At 43.4% G+C, this 21,563-nt stretch overlaps 1 protein-coding gene across 3 annotated transcripts in view; it reads left to right on the top strand.

The window, feature by feature from the left end:
• The window catches only part of ntn1a (netrin 1a), a 250,868-nt gene that overhangs the window by 173,595 nt on the left and 55,710 nt on the right, over positions 1-21,563 (top strand). For all 3 annotated transcript variants that reach the window (XM_038777495.1, XM_038777496.1, XM_038777494.1), the window contains exon 5: positions 1,840-1,893. In XM_038777495.1, coding sequence (XP_038633423.1) covers positions 1,840-1,893 — 54 coding nt within the window. The remainder of the gene's footprint in view (positions 1-1,839; positions 1,894-21,563) is intronic.

Below are 21,563 nucleotides of genomic sequence, written 5' to 3'. Positions count from 1 at the left end.
TAGTTCAGACAGCCACTAAACATTCAAGGATTTAACTATAATTTAGATGGAGCGCTAGGCTCTTGCTGCATTGCCCTGATTCTACACTTTTTCCCTAACCTCAAAAATATGCACCGTGACACAGTTTTACTTGGTCCCTCAGAGCTGAATGACTGCTGAATTAACCACAACTCTCTGGAAAATGTTCTGTCAGAACAGAATGTGGACTATAACTCCCAAGGCTGGTGGTCTGAAAGTGAAGGACATCTTTTACTCTTCACCCCCTCCTCACCCGCCACCTTGGCAGTACTGGCTAGAAGCCAGGACACTCCCAGTTATGCCACAACTACTTTCAGTGCCATTGTGTAATTGGTTTAAACAGTGCTCTGTCGAGTAAATCAGCCATGAACTGAGGAAGCTCCCCCGTCTGACCCCACTATAACCATTCAGTGGGTGAACACACTTCCTGGTGTGTAAGCCTGAACCTTACAAAATGGAAAACTCATCAGGTAGGCTTTGGTCAGAGTACGTTCAGTGCCATAGCCAGAACATCCTGATGGTGTCCTGATAACTCATCCAAGAAAGGTTGATTTGCAGATATTGGGGAAAGACAGATTTAGGGTCAGCTTTGTGACCCTAAGTAAACAACCAATGAATAAATTAAAACCACTGTCTGGGCCCAAACACCAAAACTGGCCATTTGACTGCACGGCCATATCTGTCACACAAAAACTAAACCCAATATAAGTCACTATCGTCAAAGACTAGATGGACAAGCAAAACACTGGATAGAGATATTTCCCCAAATGAAGCAAGTAGTTGGATGAATGGGCATCGGGCCTTAAAACCATGAAATTCTAGTTGGAACCTCAAATACTTGAAAGCCTGAACTACCAGGCCGCCTCCAAATGAAGTCCCTTTATAACCTTTGAAAGGGATCCTTATTCCCTTTCCCTGTGTTGGATTTCCACAAATTTTATAGAGCTGAAACCATTTTGACCCTTTGTCCCTTCATCAAGATTAAGTCATTCAAATTGAAACATTTCAAAGTTTTAATAAAGTTTTGCCCATTTGAATCATTTTAGATTCTGGACCCATCAAGAAATTCATTTCGAACATATCAACTTTGCTCAGCTTTAGAACAGGTTGGATATAAAGCAATTGAAATGCACTTGTGCCCAAGATGTGCACAGTTAAAATAATTAGGATTGATTGAAATTAACTTAAAAGCACAAGTGCGTACAGGGTCAGACAGTGGCAACCATAATGTGGCACTTGTTTCTCTAAGACTTGATTCTTTACTCTCACCTTTCAAGCAGCCTTGCTTTATTTTTTTGGTGAATGACATTATCTGACTGACTTATAATTCTGTGCTTGTTCTGATGTGCTGTGTGCCTCTGACAAAGTCAGAATTTGATCTTGCAACTTTCGGAATTTTATGTGACCCTGTCTCCGGTACTTTATGGTGTCTACTTGTCTTCAACTCTAGAAACACTCAGCTAGAACTAAAATAGATCTTGGAGTTTAATCTCCACTGTTGAGATGAAAGTGTTCCTTCATGCGTGGCCAATCTCAATGCTGACTTTCTGCCAGAAAGGTGTAGGATTGAAAGAATCAAGTCTTGCTGGAGACAATATCCCAATTTGTTGTTACTCAACAGAAACTCCTGAGAATGAAGGAGCCATGATACAATAATTATTATAAATAAACATTTCAGGTTAACAATGCACATGTGCTCTTTGAAGTTATGAAAAGACTCATTGATAAAACAAGTTATGTTTGAAGACATTAAAACGTTTCGTACACTTGTGAATGGTAAATTAATGCTTCATTGCTGTTGCTTTCCCTTCTTTCCCACAGAGATTCCAGTGGTTCCACCTACCACTGCTGCCAGCAGCACAGAGGAATCTGCCGGTAAGATTAGGCATTATCTTTCTCACGTGTAGCCTTCCCAGCTCGACAAACTCCCTTGGTTTCGATATCTCCTCTTTCAAAACTGAAAGCTAACTTTAAATGTAAAAGTTTTGATATCTCCTCTTGTAAACTGAAAGCTAGCAAACCGCAGTAGGTGACTACACGACTATTCCTTTCCACTGGTTAGCCGCTGGCAATTTAAGCTTGGATATTGTGTTTTGTTTAAGTCTTGCTGTGCTCATGAACGTTTGGTACTTCTGGCTAACAAAAAAAAACTTAGAGCAAATATCTGTTTGGAACAGTGCAAGGACACTTGGAATTAACATGCATTCTCTCCATTATTTCCAGCTTAACTAACAAACATTCTGAATTAGGACACTGTTTTGGAACCAAGAAAGTCTAAATAGAGCAGCCAACGTGTGGGGCAGATTTCCACCATCACCATCTGGGTTTAGAAGGTTAAATAATGAGAACAGATGGTAGAAATTTAGATAATAAAAACAGAAAATGTTAGAAAATAGTCAGCAGGTCTGGCAGCCGCTGTGGAGAGAATTTCCATCGGAGGCTGGAAATTCTCAGCCATTCACACCGGCTGGAACATTTGGTCCCTCCGATGGTGCAGCCCCACAGTGTATGTCCCGGCGGCTAGGGTAAACAAAGAACAGTACAGCACAGGAACAGGCCCTTCAGCCCTCCAAGCCTGCGCCTACCATGATGCCTGTCTAAACTAAAATCTTCTGCACTTCCATGGTATGTATCCCTCTATTCCCATCCTATTCATGGATTCGTCAAGATCCTTCTTAACACCGCTAACATATCCGCTTCCACCAATTCCCCCAACAGCGGGTTCCAGGCACTCACTACCCAGCTGTGTAAAAAAAACTGCCTTGCACATCTCCTCTAATTTTCCCCCTTCACACCTTAAACCTATGTCCCTTCATAATTGACTTTTCTACCCTGGGAAAAAGCATCTGACTATGCACTCTCTCCATGCCCCTCGTAATTTTGTAAACCTCTATCAGGTCGCCCCTCAACCTCCGTCGTTCCAGTGAAAACAAACTCAGTTTATCCAACCTCCCCTCATAGCTAATACCCCTCCAGACCAGGTAACATCCCAGTAAACCTCTCCTGTACCCTCTCCAAAACATCCCCATCCTTCTGTTGGTGTGGCGACCATAATGGTACAGAATATTCCAAATGTGGTCGAACTAAGGTTCTGCACAGCTGCAACATGACTTGCCAATGTTTGTACTCAATGCCCCGACCAATGAAGGCACGCATGCTGTATGCCCTCTTGACTACCTTATCCACCTGCGTTGCCAGTTTCATTGATCTGTGGACCTGCACACCAAGATCCCTCTGCCTGTCAATATTTAGAGAATATAGAGAAATACAGCACAGAACAGGCCCTTCGGCCCACGATGTTGCGCCGAACCTTTGTCCTAGGTTAATCATAGAATTTTGGACAATTTGTCATGGCCAATCCACCCAACCTGCACATCTTTGGACTGTGGGAGGAAACCGGAGTACCCGGAGGAAACCCACGCAGTCACGGGGAGGATGTGCAGACTCCGCACAGACAGTGACCCAAGTCGAAATCGAACTTGGGACCCTGGAGCTGTGAAGCAATTGTGCTATCCACAATGCTACCGTGCTGCCCTTAAGAAGTTAACCTACACTCCCTTATTCTACCCTAATCCAAGTACCTATCCAATAGCCGCTTGAAGGTCCATAAATTTTCCGACTCAACTACTACCACAGGCAGTGCATTCCATGCCCCCACTACTCTCTGGGTAAAGAACCTACCTCTGACATCCCCTCTATATCTTCCACCATTTATCTTAAATTTATGTCCCCTTGTAATGGTGTGTTCCACCCGGGGAAAAAGTCTCTGACTGTCTACTCTATCTATTCCCCTGATCATCTTATAAACCTCTATCAAGTCGCCCCTCATCCTTCTCCGTTCTAATGAGAAAAGGCCTAACACCCTCAATCTTTCCTCGTATGACCTACTCTCCATTCCAGGCAACATCCTGGTAAATCTCCTTTGCACCTTTTCCAAAGCTTCCACATCCTTCCTAAAATGAGGTGACCAGAACTGCACACAGTACTCCAAATGTGGCCTGACCAAGGTTTTGTACAGCTGCATCATCACCTCACGGCTCTTAAATTCAATCCCTCTGCTAATGAACGCTAGCACACCATAGGCCTTCTTCACAGCTCTATCCACTTGAGTGGCAACTTTCAAAGAACAATGAACATAGACCCCAAGATCTCTCTGCTCCTCCACATTGCCTTATTCTATGGGTTCTGCCATTTACTGTACAATTCCCACCTGTATTAGACCTTCCAAAATGCATTACCTCACATTTGTCCAGATTAAACTCCAACTCCCTTTTCTCCATCCAATCTCCAACCGATCTATATCCTGTTGTATTCATTCACAATCCTCTTCACTGTCCACAACTCCACAAAGTTGTATGTCATCCACAAACTTACTCATTAGACCAGCTACATTTTCCTCCAAATCATTTATATATACTACCAACAGCAAAGGTTGCACTGACCCCTACAGAAAGCCACTAGTCAGAGCCTTCCATTCAGAAAGGCACCCTTCCACCGTTAACCTCTGTTTTCGATGACTGAGCCAGTTCCATCTTGCCAGCTCACCTCTGATCCTGTGTGACTTCACCTTTTGTATCCAGTCTGCTATGAGGGACCTTGTCAAGGCTTTACTGAAGTCCATGTGACAACATCCACTGTCCTTCCTTCATCAATCATCTTCATCACTTCCTCAAAAAACTTGATCAGGTTAGTGAGACACGACTTCCCCTTCACAAAGCCATGCTTCACCTGAGGAAGGAGCAGTGCTCTGAAAGCTAGTGTTTGAAACAAACATGTTAGACTTTAACCTGGTGTTGTAAGACTTCTTACTGTGCAAAACCATGCTGATTATTGTTATTAAGTCTATTTATTTCCATATGTAAGTAAATCCTGTCCCTAAGAACCTTTTCCAATAATTTCCCAACCACTGATGTAAGGCTTACCAGCCTATAATTTCCTGAATTATCCCTGCTGCCCTTCTTCAACAAAGTAACAACTTTGTCTTTTCTCCAGTCCTCTGGGACCTCACCTGTAGCCAGTGAGGAGACAAAGATTTCTGCCAAGTCCCCAGCAATTTCCTCCCTTGCCTCCCTCAGTATTCTGGGGTAGACCCCATCAGATCCTGGGGACTTGTCTACCTTAATGTTTTTTAAGACGCCCAACACCTCCTTTTTGATATTGACATTGTGCATTCAACGGGAAATCCCATTGACAATGGAGGGTCGAGAAGATCCTGCCACCAGCTAGTGAAGAGCCGCCTCCACTGAATCCCAGGCATGAGGCAAAAATCTCCCTCATTATTTAAAAACAGCCTTAACTCTAGGTGTAAAAGAAGTATTGTAACGCAAATAGGTTATGACATAATTTATCTACCAGCTGGATGGTAGAAAGTATTGACGTGGGAGATGTCAGCACTTCTTGTTTCTGGAACTAAGATAAAGCAATATCTTCTGCAGAGATTTCATGTTCCACTAAAATACTCCTTAAATCCTGGGCATTGAATGTCCTTGCGAAGCGCAACAAGTTTCATTCTCCTCGGTACGTTTGTGATATTTGCTAAATAATTGTGTATGGTCAGGATTCCACAGGCACAGGCCTGTGATTACAGTGCTCACTTACAGCTGAAACTGGAAAGGGTGGCATGGTGGCGCAGTGGTTAGCACTGCTGCCTCACGGAGCCGAGGACCCGGGTTCGATCCCGGTCCCGAGTCACTGTCTGTTTGGAGTTTGCACATTCGCCCTGTGTCTGCGTGGGCCTCCCCCCACAACCCAAAGATGTGCAGGGTAGGTGATTTGGCCACGCTAAATTGCTCCTTAATTCGAAAAAAAGTATTGGGCACTTGAAATTATAATTTTAAAAAATATATAACTGAAGCTGGAAGACATTTTGTACACATATTTAATGATGTGCCAGATGTCTTTCAGCTTGATTTCACACTGAGTATTGCTTTCTATTATGAGTCAACAATTGACACACTGGGGAAAATACCACCAAAAGATGAAAAATAGATACAAACATCTCAGCAAATGGACATTGCTTTCCTAGTTATGCAAAATAAAGTATAGGATTCGACGCCAGCTAGAGGACAACATCTGGTGCAAGGAGGCAGAACAGGGAAATGCTGATGGGGATAAAGCTGGAACCTGGTGCAAGTTAATCTAATAGTGAATCTCATGAGTGAGACATCTACAATGCTGTGTCCCTTAAAGATCACAAGCCCTGTCACTCATTCTCGCTCTCCGTCCCTCACTCAAGCTGCTTACTTGATGTATGCTTTGACAAAGGAAGCTCCAGACTATGAAATGAGTTCAACGTGTTTATTGAACTATTAGCACAGTTCTTAACACAGTTTGACTCTCTGCTAACCTAGTTAGTAACTCAGTCTACCTTTACCAGCCTGCTCTAAGCCACGTGCTGGGTGTGATGCTACTGATCATCCCTGATGTACTCTCCAGATGTCTGTCTGTGGAAAGAGGCAGAACATGTGTGCCCTATCCTTTTATATGGGTTGTGAAGTGCCCCCTTGTGGTAAAGCCACCTCTGGGTGTCCTGATTACCCATTGGTTGTGTCCTGTTGTAATGACCCATTGACTGCATGTCTGCATGTCATGACATCTCTGGTGCTCCCTCTAGTGGTCACTTAGGTGTAGTGTATTTACATTACCCCCTTGTGTATATATAGTGATGCATATCACCACATCCCCCCTTTTTTCGTGTTACATATTTTCTGTACTTGGTTAAAGAAAATTGAACAAAATAGGGAGATAAGTGATGGCATGTACAAGTCGTGATGACAGTGATGGTTATACAATACCAAATAATATTTATGAGTCCAAAGTTCATGAATTTATGCAGTCGCGTGGCTTTCGTGTTTTGTTATTGAAGTGTCGATGTTGATGTTGTCATTTCCTTGTGAACGCCATGAGTGTCCCTTTGCTTAAGGAACCAGGGAGTCATCAGGAGGTGGTCAAATGGTCAAATCACTTCATTGTCTGATTTGGACTCTTTTTTTTATGCTTGTGGGAGCGATTCTTGATGTCATCTTTCCTGTCTGACCTGGACTGGTGTCTGTGTTTGCGGTATTGATGCCATATTTCAGCTGCCTTGAAAGCAGGTCTGCTTGTTTGTAGTGTGGCAAACGTGAATTTGTAAGATGCGTTGTCATGCCATGGTATGTCTGCACACTTGCCATTGTCTTGAGCTGTGCTGTCACAGTGTCCTGCATTTGCAGAGTTGTACCATGTCGTACCAGTGTTGTTCCAGTGTTGTTGGTTTTGTCGTGCTTGTTGTTGACGTTGGTGCCTTTGGTATGCTTCTTTTTGCTGTCTGTGTTGTTTTTGTAGGCTTTGTTGTTGTGTTTGTTGCACTCAATGACCATTCCGAGTGGAGAATTCGAGTCCTTCACAAAGTTACTTGTGTCAGTGTCCTTTGTGGCATCTGCTGTTTCATTGACCGTTTTGTCTTTGATTCCTCGATGCTCCCCACCTGGAGTCATGCCCGGTTCACTTGAATCATCTTTGGCTTGTTGATGCTCCCCGCCTGGAGTCCATTCTGGTTCACCTGAAACATCTTTGGCTTGTTGATGCTCCCCGCCTGGAGTCCATTCTGGTTCACCTGAATCATCTTTGGTTTCTTGATGGTCCTCTGTCGGAGTCATTTCAGGTTCACTTGAATCATCTTTGGTTTCTTGATGCTTCTAGACCGGAGTCAAAATGTTCAAGATTTCATTTTCTTGTGGTGAGGCTCGAGTGGATGAGGCTTCAATTGACGTGGTCCCACTGGACTGACAAGCAGTTTCACTTGGATTGTCGAGTGCCTCTGTGCATACGAGCTGAGATCTGTCAGTCTCGCTGAGATGTTGCACATCTTGTATGGGAATTGTGATGCCTTTGTCACTTGTCTCATATACAGTTGGTAGACCTGCAGTGTCTTCTTGTTGGTTAGATGAGCTGGGTAGACTGCCAGAGTCTTCTTCTGGTGGCTCAAGTAATCTGGGTAGACTGTCATAGTCTTTATGTTGTTCACATGAGCGTGGCAGACTTGCATCGTCTGCTGCTGGTTGCTCAGATTAGGTGGATAGACCTTCATGGTCTTGTTCATGCAAGGACTGCGCTTTGGAGTCTTGAGTTGCTCCCATTGTGGAGTCTGTCAACGCGCTCGCTGTGGAGGCTTGTTTCACTCTCTCTGTGGAGTCTGGCATCGTTCCCTGTGTGGAGTCGTGAAGCGGTCTCGCTGTGGAGTCAACCTGTGCGCTCTCAACGGAGTCGTGCAGTGGTCTCGCTGTGGAGTCTTTCATCGCTCTCTGTGTGGAGTCGGGGACTCTTCGTGGTGCATGGACCACCCTCTGTATGGAGTCGGGGACTCTTTGTGGTGCGTGGACCACCCTCTATGTGGAGTTGGGAACTCTTCGTGGTGCGTGGACCACCCTCTGTATGGAGTCGGGGACTCTTCCTGGTGCGTGGACCACTTTTCGTGTGGCATCAGGCCGCTCTCTATGGGCTTCGTCTTCTTCGTGGGTATTTGGCACATTCATCTACCATGAGTACAGTTGTTTTGAGCTTTTCAACCGTGGCGCTGATGCTTGTATGATCATCATATCTGAATAATGCAGCCACGTCTGAGTAGTATTCTTTGATAAACCAATTATCTTCTTGTGTTTCGGTATTGTCATTGCGGTCTCTGTGTCCAAGGAAGAAATCATCGTCTGATAGTAGTCTTCAAGGACCAAATCATCACTTTGGGCAGTGTTAACTGCTTGTTGCAGATTCTGTGGATGTTGATTTCAACTATTGGTAGAGGTTCAGGCATTGTTCTGTCTTTCGAGGTGAAAGAATGGTGTTTTGGGGCTTTAAAACTCGTCTTTGTAATTTTCGGACATTTCCCCTTTAAGTGGGCATGGCCCGGAGCCTCTGACGTCATGACGCTCGTGACATAAAGCGTAGGAATGGATTGCGCATGCGCAAATCTCTTTTCCTTTACTGTGCGCACTTTTTGCAACTGCGCATGCGCGGCTTCCCGCTCATGCGCAAAACACTGTTTGCCGGTTCGCGTCTTCCGGGAACTGCGCATGTGCAGACTGGGCCGGCTGGATATGCGCAAGATGGCTGCCAATCAAAATTTCCATTTGCAACCCTACCTCTTCCTCGTGGTGAGTATGGGCACCAGTTTTACCGATTTCTTTTGTGTTTACCTCGCAGCAGCTTTCAAATTTGTTCAAGACTGTCTGGAATTGCATTCTGTCTGCCCTTTGGAGTATTTAAAGGAGCGGGAGATCTCTGTTGCATGTTCACCCGCAATGGTGAGTAGAAGAGCAATCTTCTCAGCATCAGCCACGCCAGTTAGGTCAGATGCTGCCATGTAAAGCTGAAATTGTTGCTTGAATGCACGCCAGTTGGCACTGAGATTGCCATGGTACCTGAGTGGATTAGGAACCGGAAACTCGATCATCGTGCCTGGGTTCGGTTTCTGGTTGTCACGGATCTTGCTGAGTTGAACGAAATAGATTGAACAGGCACTCCTGGTATCATGTTGTGTTATGCTGCTTCGTGTTGCATAAGTTGCTTCCTTGATGTATGCTTTGACAAAGGAAGCTCCAGACTATGAAATTAGTTCAACATGTTTATTGAACTATTAACACACTTCTTAAATGAGTTTGACTCTCTGCTAATCTAGCTGTAGTAACTCAGTCTATCTTTGCCAGCCAGCTCTCAGCCACATGCTGGGTGTGATGCTGCTGATCAACCCTGATGTACCCTCTAAATGTCTGTCTGTGGAAAGAGGCAGAGCTTTTATATGGGTTGTGAAGTGCCCCCTTATGGTAATGCCACCTCTGGGTGTCCTGATTACCCATTGGTTGCGTCCTGTTGTAATGACCCATTGGCTGCATGTCTGTATATCATCTCTGGTGCTCCCTCTAGTGGTTACTTAGTTGTAGTGTATTTACATTAACCCCTTGTGTATAATCAGTGATGCATATCACTATACTTTCTATCCAGATATTATCCACTCTCAGTGACACTCTACATGTACCTTTTAAAATAAATTTAGAGGATCCAATTTTTTTTTCCAATTAAGGGGTAATTTAGTGTGGCCTAACCCGCACATCTTTGGGTTCTGGGGGTGAAACCCACAGAGACACGGGCAGAATGTGCACTCTACGTGCACCTGCAATGTCTCCTTAACTGGCACATGTATGCTGCCCAATACTTTTATGCGTGGGAAAAGGAGTTGTCCTTCAAACATAACTGGATAGAAATAAACTGTATTAACCAAATTCAGTCATCTGACCTGAGTACCATTACATACATTTCACCATGCTTCAGACTTATTCAATTCATCTGACCGAGCACCAGAACTCAGAAATTGCTCTGTACAATATTGGGATATTTCATATGAAATCGCATTGTTCATTATCTCAACAGAGGCCTTAGTCCATTTGTCAACAAAAGAATTCTTGCAAACTTATTAAGGGTTCATCTACTTATATCTAATCATTTCAAGGCTTATTATATGAACATGAATTAGTGAATTTATTAATTAACCTCTATTGCAGGGGACTGAGAGAACATATAGAACTTATGGAATATTTATAATAATCACATTACGCAAACCTATCCCACAATTTTACTTTCTGTAAGTTAGGCAGGGGTTAACCTGGATGAAGGTTCAATTTCATAGCTTTTATTCAAGCACAGACTGCTATAAATGGAAATTACCTCTTACACCATATAAAACACTGCTGTATTTATTATGTAATTACTAGATGAATTCATACATTATGAAACAGCTAATCTCAGTAGAAACACTGAGTGATTCTCACGGTCCCTTCTCATAATATCCAGAGGCTAATACAAGTTTCAGCAGACTGTGCAACCAGATACTGAACACTGGAAACAGACTTTGACTACTCAAAGAACCATTTAGAAGAAAGTCGTATTATTAACATTTGCGGGGATAATCGTACTTCTTCCCTCCCCCTCTATCCCTTTCTATACATTACCATTCACACTCAATGTGATTTTTGTTCCCAGTGAGTTATGTGATCACACTGAGATGGGGCAGGATTGTCAATTTATATCCAATGAGGGCATTCGATGCCTGGGGTCAACAAACTTCATTGCGGCATTGGTCAGGGATCAAATTAGAAAGAATCGACAGTGGGAGTGAGAAAGAAACAGAATTCTCTGGAATTACGATGCACAAATGCTGCAACAATGAAAGGACAGTTTAATATTAATTCTGTGTCTAATCAACCAATCCCAACAATCAAGCCCAAATTTCTACTTTGCAAGGACATTTCTCGAAAGCTTGGGCAAATGGACATGACTCCACAATATTGGCTTCAGTGTAAATCAGATTGCTGATGTTTCATGGTTGTTGCAGACGCATTCCGGATGTTGCACAGTTCTCTGCATTAAGGATTCAGATGAGAATTGGATAGTGTGTGTTACATAGAAGGGCAGGAAATGCTGCAGTTTTACTCATTTGAGTTGATCCCTGTCCAGTCCTGGAGACCGGTCACATAGTCTTAAGAGAACGCCTTCTGGTATCGGGGCAGGGAAGAAAAGAATGAAAATAAATAGTAATACAGGGAAAATTAAATGGAAACTTTCTTATGTAGATATACAGTAAATTAAGAACAGAAAGCAGGGACTGATACAGCAAAGCCTGAGGAAAGGAACATAGAGGAGAGCAGAAAAAGCAACATGCTAACATCTGGGAATATAACATCAGTCTCCAGGGCTAACCAACCTCGGCCTGAAATATACTGCTGACATTTTCAAAAAAAATGTCCTTTGTACATTCTTTGGATTTTAGGTGTGAGGTCACTACATCCGAACACTGAGCCAATTACAGTGTGAATCCACTTAACTAAGGGCCCCATTATTTTCCAGGCTGTGCAATTTACTCCAACGAGGACCACATGCTGTGCCATGCTCCGCTCAAACACTAAAGGCTTTCCAGAGGAAGGGTTTTCAAATTAGCAGCAATGGGATCTGGCTTTCATCTGGGATTTAACTAACCCAATACAATTCCAGGCATTCGCTCCTAGTACGACACTCGCATTGCCCAGCAACTGGCCAAATTTAAATTTGGGTGTTCAAACGGGAGAACCAAAGATATGAGAGTGTTTTATTACGTTCGGTGTGCAGACTTGAAAGTCCAGACTCGTTTTAAAATATTTGGATTTACTTCAGCTTTATCCTTCAACTATTCTTTATTCCTGGGAATCATTTTTAGCTATTCAGTGTTTTCACATCAATGAGCTTTTGAATGTAAAGTTAATGTTACTTTCATGTCAGAGCAAATGTTACCGATACATTGCTCCTCCTCATGCAATAGAAAAACTCTAAGTACTTTACAGGCAGAGAAGTCGACATCAAGCAAGAAAGAAGCGGGATTAGGAGAAAGGGAAGGACCTGAAGATAGATTGAAGAGTGTGGGAGATTTTTGAAGATATTGGGGCCGCAAAACTTTCCTCTGCTGTGGCCGGAACTACAGCAGCCTAAAGTCCCAAAAATGATCTGCGTCAGCCCACATGGAGAGCCATGTTTGGAAGGATGTATGTGTGCCGGAAGCATGTAGATGCAGATCTTGACATCACTCAGCATGAAATTATGATTTTCTGCATTTTGGACCTCACAGGTTCCGGTAGTGCCCTCTCCTAAAAACACTCAGCTGAGTATGTGTTCAGCAGCTCATGAGAGCACCAACACCCCCTAGAACTAATGCTATTTTAACGGATCAGCATGGGGCTTTCAACTGAGATGCTTTTGATTTTCCCTTGCACGGCAGAGTGGAAGTCCTGTGGTCAGTGTCAGTGTTAAGTGAATGGGCTAGGGTCTGGCAGATGGAATACAATGTTGACAAATGTGAGGTTATCCATTTTGGTAGGAATAACAGCAAACGGGATTATTATTTAAACGATAAAATATTAAAGCATGCTGCTGTGCAGAGAGACCTGGGTGTGCTCGTGCATGAGTCACAGAAAGTTGGTTTACAGGTGCAACAGGTGATTAAGAAGGCAAATGGAATTTTGTCCTTCATTGCTGGAGGGATGGAGTTTAAGACTTGGGAGGTTATGCTGCAATTGTATAAGGTGTTAGTGAGGCCACACCTGGAGTATTGTGTTCAGTTTTGGTCTCCTTACTTGAGAAAGGACGTACTGGCACTGGAGGGTGTGCAGAGGAGATTCACTAGGTTAATCCCAGAGTTGAAGGGGTTGGATTACGAGGAGAGGTTGAGTAGACTGGGACTGTACTCGTTGGAATTTAGAAGGATGAGGAGGTATCTTATAGAAGCATATAAAATTATGAAGGGAATAGATAGGATAGATGCGAGCAGGTTGTTTCCACTGGCGGGTGAAAACAGAACTAGGGGAAGTAGATTTAGGACTGAGTTTAGGAGGAACTTCTTCACCCAAAGTGTTGTGAATCTATGGAATTCCTTGCCCAGTGAAACAGTTGAGGCTCCTTCATTAAATGTTTTCAAGGTAAAGATAGATAGTTTTTTGAAGAATAAAGGGATTAAGGGTTATGGTCTTCGGGCCGGAAAGTGGAGCTGAGTCCACAAAAGATCAGCCATGATCTCGTTGAATTGTGGAGCAGGCTCGAGGGGCCAGATGGCCTACTCCTGCTCCTAGTTCTTATGTTCTTATGTCACTGAAGGAGTTTGGAAAGGTTGTTGGAAACAGAAAGCTGAAGGCAACCTTTGGCTCCTCACACATGGCTCTGCCAATGGCACATCTTAATAGGGAGATGTAGTGTGTCGGAACAGCAAGGGGTCTCACTTCTTTAACGTGTAGTTCATACACGTCATGCACAAAGCCAGTCAGCCAATCCCATGTTTGAACCACTATGGTTAGCAAGAGGCTGACTGCTTGGTGACGAGGGCCCCACTCTACACATAACTCATGAATCCCCTCCGCCACCTAAACACATATGGGCAGTCCACGTCCACTAGGAGTTATGCTGCTACCAGGAGCAAACCATCAATGTTCTAAACCTATGGCTCCACTGCCTGGATTGCTCACCAGAGCATGTCTCCAAATTTCTGATGATTGCCTGCCTACTACACAACTCGACTCTCATGAGGATGCAGCCCTCAGCTTTTGACAAGGAACTTGAGAGTAGGAAGACAAGAAAGGAGTGGAAAGGAGGAGGCAACTGGAATCGTTTGCTCTCAAGAGGCTGTGGATAAACAATTAATCCGACTCCAATTCCTCTCAACTCATCACCATATCACCAACGTTCCACAATGCTACACCTTCCAATGCCACAGTCTATCACAGTGTCCTCTTGACCAAAATTCGGAAGAACAAGATGCTCTGAAAGAAACATTCCAGAAAAACATTATTCAATTGTCATTACCAATAATGTGGACCCAACTGAACTAATCACCCTTGTGCATTCCCTTAGTCCTGCAGGAATGTTTGCTTTGTCCAGTTCTCCTACACAAAGGCTGCAGTGATGCTGGTGGAAGGCTGAAGACTTTAGGTGGGAGAGGCTGCAGATGGCCTTGCAGGATGCCCTCAAGCAACCAAGGGCCTTGAGGACTTGACTTCAAGCTGTAACACCAGAGCATTGGCAGCACAATCTGGGCTAGCTGGCAGAGTGGCAGAAGTAGGAGGACAAATGCTGTCATTTTGAAAGAGCAACACCAGCTCGTGCACCATGGGATGCTACTCTGCCAGAGCAGCATCTCAGTAATCCTAGTAATCTGTTGGAGGACAGATTGCTGGACTAGAGTGAACCTGCTTTCCTCATTCAATATTGGTATCCAGAGCCACGAGGGCAGCAATCTGCATCTGTACAGCACCAAGCAGGGCTTGCATGGTAACTAACCTGGATCTCAAACATCAGTCTGGGTTTGCACAGCCAGCACTAAAATAGCAATAGATGCTGAGATATTCGCATCACAGCTGAATCTACCAGCACTATTATGCATTTGTCCAACAAGCACAGCAGAAAGATGCTCCAGGCTCTGCACAAAGCCCTGTGCCACATTGAAACAGGACTCACCCATGCTCCTTGACAGGAGCATAGCCCTATAGCAGGCTTCCAAGGCACCAAGCAATTTGATGTGTGTGCCCATCAATCTTTTTCTGTCCACCACTTCATTTAAGTTCTCATCTGAATCCTTTGCAGCAGAGCTCGTCTGCACTGGCGCAACCTTTCCTTGACTTTGCTGCCAGTTACTCGTGCACAATAACTCACCAAGTGCTGATACCACCTCTATACTGTTTTGTTACCTGTGTGGTCGGTAACATGTGCTACTCAATCCTTGGTTACTGATGAGGTCTTCTCAATCTCAATGAAGAAGACTCGAACTCGTCCAGTAGTAGCAGAAGGTTTATTGAGTAACTATAACAATAATTACATGAGTTCTTCACTTTAACTTTGATACTGGTGATAAGGTTAACAAGATCTAACTACAGTAGCTATACGTAACTCCACTAGCCCCTGAACTAATCTAATACTGCCCTGGTCACAGTGAACCCAAGAGAGAGATAGAGTGGCACCATGTGGTTGCTTTTTATACCCCTGTTGGTCCAGCCCTCTAATGATCATGTGGTACTACTGATTACAGATTAACCCCTTGTGTACATGCACATAGAGATCACTACGTCCCATTTTTATTCTTGTGTTCCATATTTTCTGTATGTGGTAAAGAAAATTGAACAAACATAATGGATGCAGTTTGCAACTGCTTTACGTAAAATCAATGGGTTAATCAGTCAAATGTTAATACATTTAGTCTCTTTGGTTTTTCTTCTCGTTTGCTTGAAACAGGTAGACAAATGATGTTATGTACAAGTTGTGATGATATTGATGATTATACAAAGCCAATCAATATTTATGAGTCCAATCTTAATTAAAACATTTGTGAGTCCAAACTTTATGGATTTGTTTGGTTGAGTTGCTTTCTTCTTCTGTTGTTGAAGTGGTGATGTTGATGTCGTCATTTCTTTGTGAGCGTCGTCAGTGTTTTTGCGTTTGAGTCACCATCAAGTCATCATGAAGTGTTCGAATGGTCGAATCACTTTGTTGTCTGATTTAGACTTTCTTTTTTTTTCTCTATGCTTGTGGTAGCGATTCTGTGTTACACCGTTGTCTGACCTGGACTTTTTCCTGTGCTTGCGGTATTGATTCTGTATTTCATCTTTGTTGTCTGACATGGACTTTTTCCTGTGCTTGCAGTATTGATCTAGTGTGTCATCTGCCTTGAAAGCTGGTGTGCTTGCTTGTTCTGGAGCAGATGTCAATTTGTGAGATTTTTTTGTCATGCCATGGCATGTTTGTAGTCTTGTCATTGTTTTACAGTGTGCTGTGGCAGTGTCCTTCATGTGCAGAGTTGTACCATGTTGTACAGGTCGTTGTTTCATTGTTGTTGTTTCTGTCGTTTCAGTCTTTGTTGTTTTCGTTATCGTTCTTGTTGTTGTCGTTCTTGTTGTTTTTGTCGTGCTTGTTGTTTCTGTTTTTGTTGTTTTCGTCGCTGTTCTTGTCGTTTTTCTTGTCGTGCTTGTTGTTTCTGTTATGCTTCTTGTTGTCTTTGTTGTTCTTGTTGCGCTGCATGTTGTTTTTGTTGTTGCTGTTGTTGTTCTTGTTTCCGCTGTGCGTCTTGCGGTGTTTGTTCCTGTTGCGCTCAATGAGTGTTCCGTGTGGATGCTTTGAGTCAGTGTCACAGTTATTGGTGTCAGTGTCCATTGTGGTATCTGTTACATTGAGCGTTTCTTCTTGAGAATTGTGAGAATGATCTGATGTTGCATTAATGTTGGTGAAATCAGTCATTTGTGGTGAATTTGATTCCTCGTCTTTGCTTCCTTAGTACTCCTCTTCTAGAGTCATTTCTGGTTCACTTGACTCATCATGGATTTCGTGGTGCTCCTCTTCTGGAGTCATTTAAGGTTCACTTGAATCATCATTGATTTCTTTGTGCTCCTCGTCTGGAGTTATTTCAGGTTCATTTGAATCACCTTTTGTTTCTTGGTGTTCCTCTTCTGGAGTCAAAATCTTCAAGATTTCATTCTCTTGTGGGTCTTGGTGCTCCTCTTCTGGAGTCAGAATCTTCACGATTTCATTTGACGTGGTCTCTCTGGACTCATGAGTAGCCATCCTCTGATTGTTGAGTGCTTCTGTATAGACGAGCTGAGATCTGTCAGTCTCGCTGTGATCCTGCACATCCTGTATGGGAATTGTCATCACATTGTCACTATTCTCACATACAGTAGGTAGACATTCAGTGTCTTCTTGTTGGTTAAATGAGCTGGGTAGACTTTCATAGTCTGCTTCTGGTTGCTCAGATAAGGTGGATAGACCTTCATAGCCTTGTTCATGCATGGCGTTCGCTATGGAGTGTTTGCTTTCTTCCATTTTAGAGTCTGTCAACGAGCTGTCTGTGGAGGCTTGAGTCGCTCTCTCTGTGGAGTCTTTCATCGCCCTCTCTGTGGAGTCGTGCAGTGTTTTCGCTGTGGAGTCAATCTGTACTCTCTCAACGGAGTTGGTCTGTGCTCTCTCTTTGGCGTTGTCTTCTTCTTGGGTATTTGACAGGTTGCTGTCATCCAATGTATCAACAATCTGCCATGGCATCATGGTATTGGATTCATCTCCCATGAGTAGCGTTGTGTTGAGCTGTGCAACTGTGTTGCTGATGCTGTGATCAGCAGATCCGAATAACTCAGCCATATCTGAGTAGTATTGTGTGTATTGTTCGATAGACAAATCATCTCCTTTTGTTTCAGAGTTCTCATTGTGCTCTTCACTTTGGGTGGTGCAGACTGCTTGTGCCAGGGTGTTGTGAAAGTTATTTTCAACTGCTGGTGTAAGTTCATGATGTGGAGATGCCGGCGTTGGACTGGGTGAGCACAGTAAGAAGTCTTACAGCACCAGGTTAAAGTCCAACAGGTTTGTTTCAAACACTAGCTTTTGGAGCACTGCTCCTTCCTCAGGTGAATGAAGAGGTATGTTCCAGAAACATATATATAGACAAATTCAAAGATGCCAGACAATGCTTAGAATGCGAGCATTTCCAGGTAATTAAACCTTTACAGATCCAGAGATAGGGGTAACCCCAGGTTAAAGAGATGTGAATTGTCTCAAGCCAGGATAGTTGGTTGCCTTTTTAAGTGGGCATGGTCCGGGTCCTCTGACGTTATGCTGCCCGTGATGTCATGCGCAGGGCTTGATTGCGCATGCACAATCTGAATTTCCTTTACTGTGCGCTCTTTTCGCAACTGCGCATGTGCAGAACACTGTTTCGCCGGTTTGCGTCTTTTAGGGTAGGGCGCATGTGCGTACTGGCTGGAACGCTCTCACTCAAGATGGCTGCCAATCAAAAAGTGTTGTTGCATCAAGTGAGATTCTGATTCTGCCTCGTGGTGAGTATTCGCGCCATTTTTATGGATTTTGTTTTCTAGATAATGATTCTGTCTTTGTAAAGACTCAAAGTATTGATTTTGTTTCTGTTCATCAGCAAGGCATTTCTGTATAGCGATTTCTAATGTTAAATACTTTGTTTGTGAAAGTTCTTCCCTCAAATATTTTTCAGATAGTCCATAAATTAATTGATCCAATATCATAGCTCTCTGAAATCAGCATCATTACAGCCTTGTGCTAGTACCTGGAGGTCTGTAATAAATCAGTGATGGGCTCACCGTTTCTCTGGCATCTATGCCAAAAGATGCCAGCATCTCACCAGACTGACTTTTATAGTGTTCTTCAAATTTTGCGATAATTTCTTAAATTTAGTTTTGTATTCACCTTCAAAGAAATTAAAGGAGTAATAGAACTCTATGGCTTCATGTACTGCTCTCCTGAGTAGTATTGCTATTTTCATTTCTACAAAGACCATGTTTGAATTATTAGCTGCCATATATACTTGGAACTTTTGTATGAACATTTTCCAGTTATTTCCTAAGTTACCATCAGTTTTCAGCTGCATTGATACTTGAACGTGGTCCACCGAATCGTTTAGTTGTCGAGGATCTATCTGTTGCGAAGTCTTCCACAGTCGAATATCCGGTCTGAATTTTCTTCTCTTTTTTTTGTCTAACCTAACTAGTTCTGTTAAAGCCAACACGCCTGGTACCATGTTTTGTTACCTGTGTGGTAGGTAACATGTGCTACTCAATCCTTGGTTACTGATGAGGTCTTCTGAATCTCGATGAAGAAGACTCAAACTCGTCCAGTAGTAATGAAAGGTTTAATGAGTAACTATAACAATAATTGCATGAGTTCTTTACTCTAACTACAGTAACTATACGTAACTCCACTAGCCATCTGAACTAATCTGATACTGCCCTGGTCACAGTGCACCCAAGAGAGAGAGACACCATGTGGTTTCTTTTTATACCCCTGTTGGTCCGGCGCTCTAGTGATCATGTGGTGCTACTGATTACAAATTAACCCCTTACGTACATGCACATACAAAGATCACTACATATACCACTCTCACAAAGTACGAGCATTGCCAGTATCTGTCCTGGTAGCTCCCAATGTCAGACAAGTGATGGTGTTGCTTCATCAGGCATCCGCTCTTGCTCACACCTTTGATTGCCAGGCTGCACTGGCAGGTCAGGCACCAAGTCATGGGTATCTGAAAGCTTTCAGCAGTGGAGGAGATTGTGGGGGAAAGTCATTTGAAGATCCATTCACTCATCTTGACTTTGTAAGATCATTGAACTTTCTTGCAGCACCAAAGCCAGGTTCTTGGAGCCAGGTTGAGGCTGCGTGACTCCAAAGTCGTCTGTTCCATTTCCTTCACAGTGTGTGCCTAGGGACAGTGTACCTCTCCCCTTTCCACCAAAGGGGCTAAGGCCTCTAGGCTGACATCAGAGAACGTGGGAGCCCTCTCTCTGACCTGCTGCTCCATTGGTAGTCTACCTCCTTCTCTGAAACCCCTTGGAGGCAGTCCCATCCTGAATGCACCTCCTAGTTAAGAAGTGCAGGCCAGCTAAAACTCACGTTTGCCACCCGTGCATCACGATCCGTGGCTCAGCATGCATCTGGTCAGCAACACATTTCTTGATAGGCTGTACACCAGGATCATTTAAACAAACAATAGCACAGAGTATACATGCTGCCTATGTCACCTCGACCGGACATGAGATACTTGTGCATCCAGTCCCTGTGCCCGCTAACAGGTATTATTGAAATTTTAGCCTTTGGAGATGTAGCAAGTGAGGAGATTTGGAGAAAGACTATCACAGTGATTGAAAAATTGGCATTGGATGTTAGAACTAATAGAGAAGGAACAAGCTGTGGTCCAGAATCAGAAGAGTGGAGAAAAGAGGAAGGTACTTAATACGACCATAAGAACATATAATGTAGGAGCAGAAGGAGGCCATTCGGCCTATTGAGTCTGTCCCGCCATTCAGTGAGATCATGACTGATCTAATGTGATAATCCTCAACTCCACTTTCCTGCCTTATCCCCATAACCCTTGATTTCCTTACTGATTCAAAATCTGTCTATCTCAGCTTTGAACATACTTAACGACCGAGCCACTACATCCTCTGCGGTGAAGAACTTCTCAGATTCATTACCTTCTGAGAGAAGAAATTCCTCATCATCATGATGTAAATGGGTGATCGCTAACTCTGAAATAATGCCCTCTGGTCCTAGACTCTCCCACAAGGGGCAACAACCTCTCAGCATCTATGCTGTCAAGCCCCATGAGAATCCATAATGTCTCAATAAGATTGCCTCACGTTTCTCTAAACTCCAATGAGTACAGACCCAACCTGCTCAACTTTTCCTCATAAGAAAATCCCTTCATACCCGGGATCAACCTAGTGAAACCTTTTTGGACTGCCTCCAGTGTCAGTAAATATAGATGACCTAGACTAGTTGAAGTGTTACAATGGAAAGATGTTAATCCAGCTATGTTCATGAAATCAATTTAATTTACAACCATGGGGTTGATAGGTATGCTGGACTTTTTACTGGATTATTTGAGTTTAGTGAAGAATGGAAGCCGGGACCGTGACAAGGATGGCATTTGAGAAATTGATTCTGAAGGTGATGAATGCACAGAATGAGATTTCAGTAGTAATGGGTGGGAATTAGGGATATAGCAGCTCACATCCAGAGGTGTAAAAATATTCCACCAGATGTGGGACGAAGAAGCTCAGCTGAAGGTGGTCAGAGAGAGGTTGCGCACTACCAGATTCATTCGGAGTGCATAGTGTCATTTTGGGGATTGGGAGAAATGCAATTAAAATTTTGTGAATGGTGTGTGGAAGGAAATATTTTTGTTCTTGATGATGGGCACAGAAAATGCAGCAATTGCCTTTGAGTAGATGTTGATGCCAGATGTATAGAATTGTGTGTTGTTGCCAAATGTATCAGAGGATTCTGTGTTTGCAGATCATACTCAAAGGGGTGGCATGTAAACAGACGTATAGTTCAAAATAGAACAAGAGTGGATCCCAGAGACACACCAAAACTGACCATGCAGATATGGGAGGAGAAACTATGGGAAGAAGTCTCAGGCTAGAAATTGGTCGATGCAAACTTTAGGCAGGATTTGCAATCTGCGCACTCCAGTTGCTGTGTTTCCAGGCAGC

This window comes from Scyliorhinus canicula, chromosome 18, assembly GCF_902713615.1.
Source record: "Scyliorhinus canicula chromosome 18, sScyCan1.1, whole genome shotgun sequence".
NCBI lineage: Eukaryota > Metazoa > Chordata > Chondrichthyes > Carcharhiniformes > Scyliorhinidae > Scyliorhinus > Scyliorhinus canicula.
This window is presented reverse-complemented; position numbering and strand designations above follow the sequence as displayed.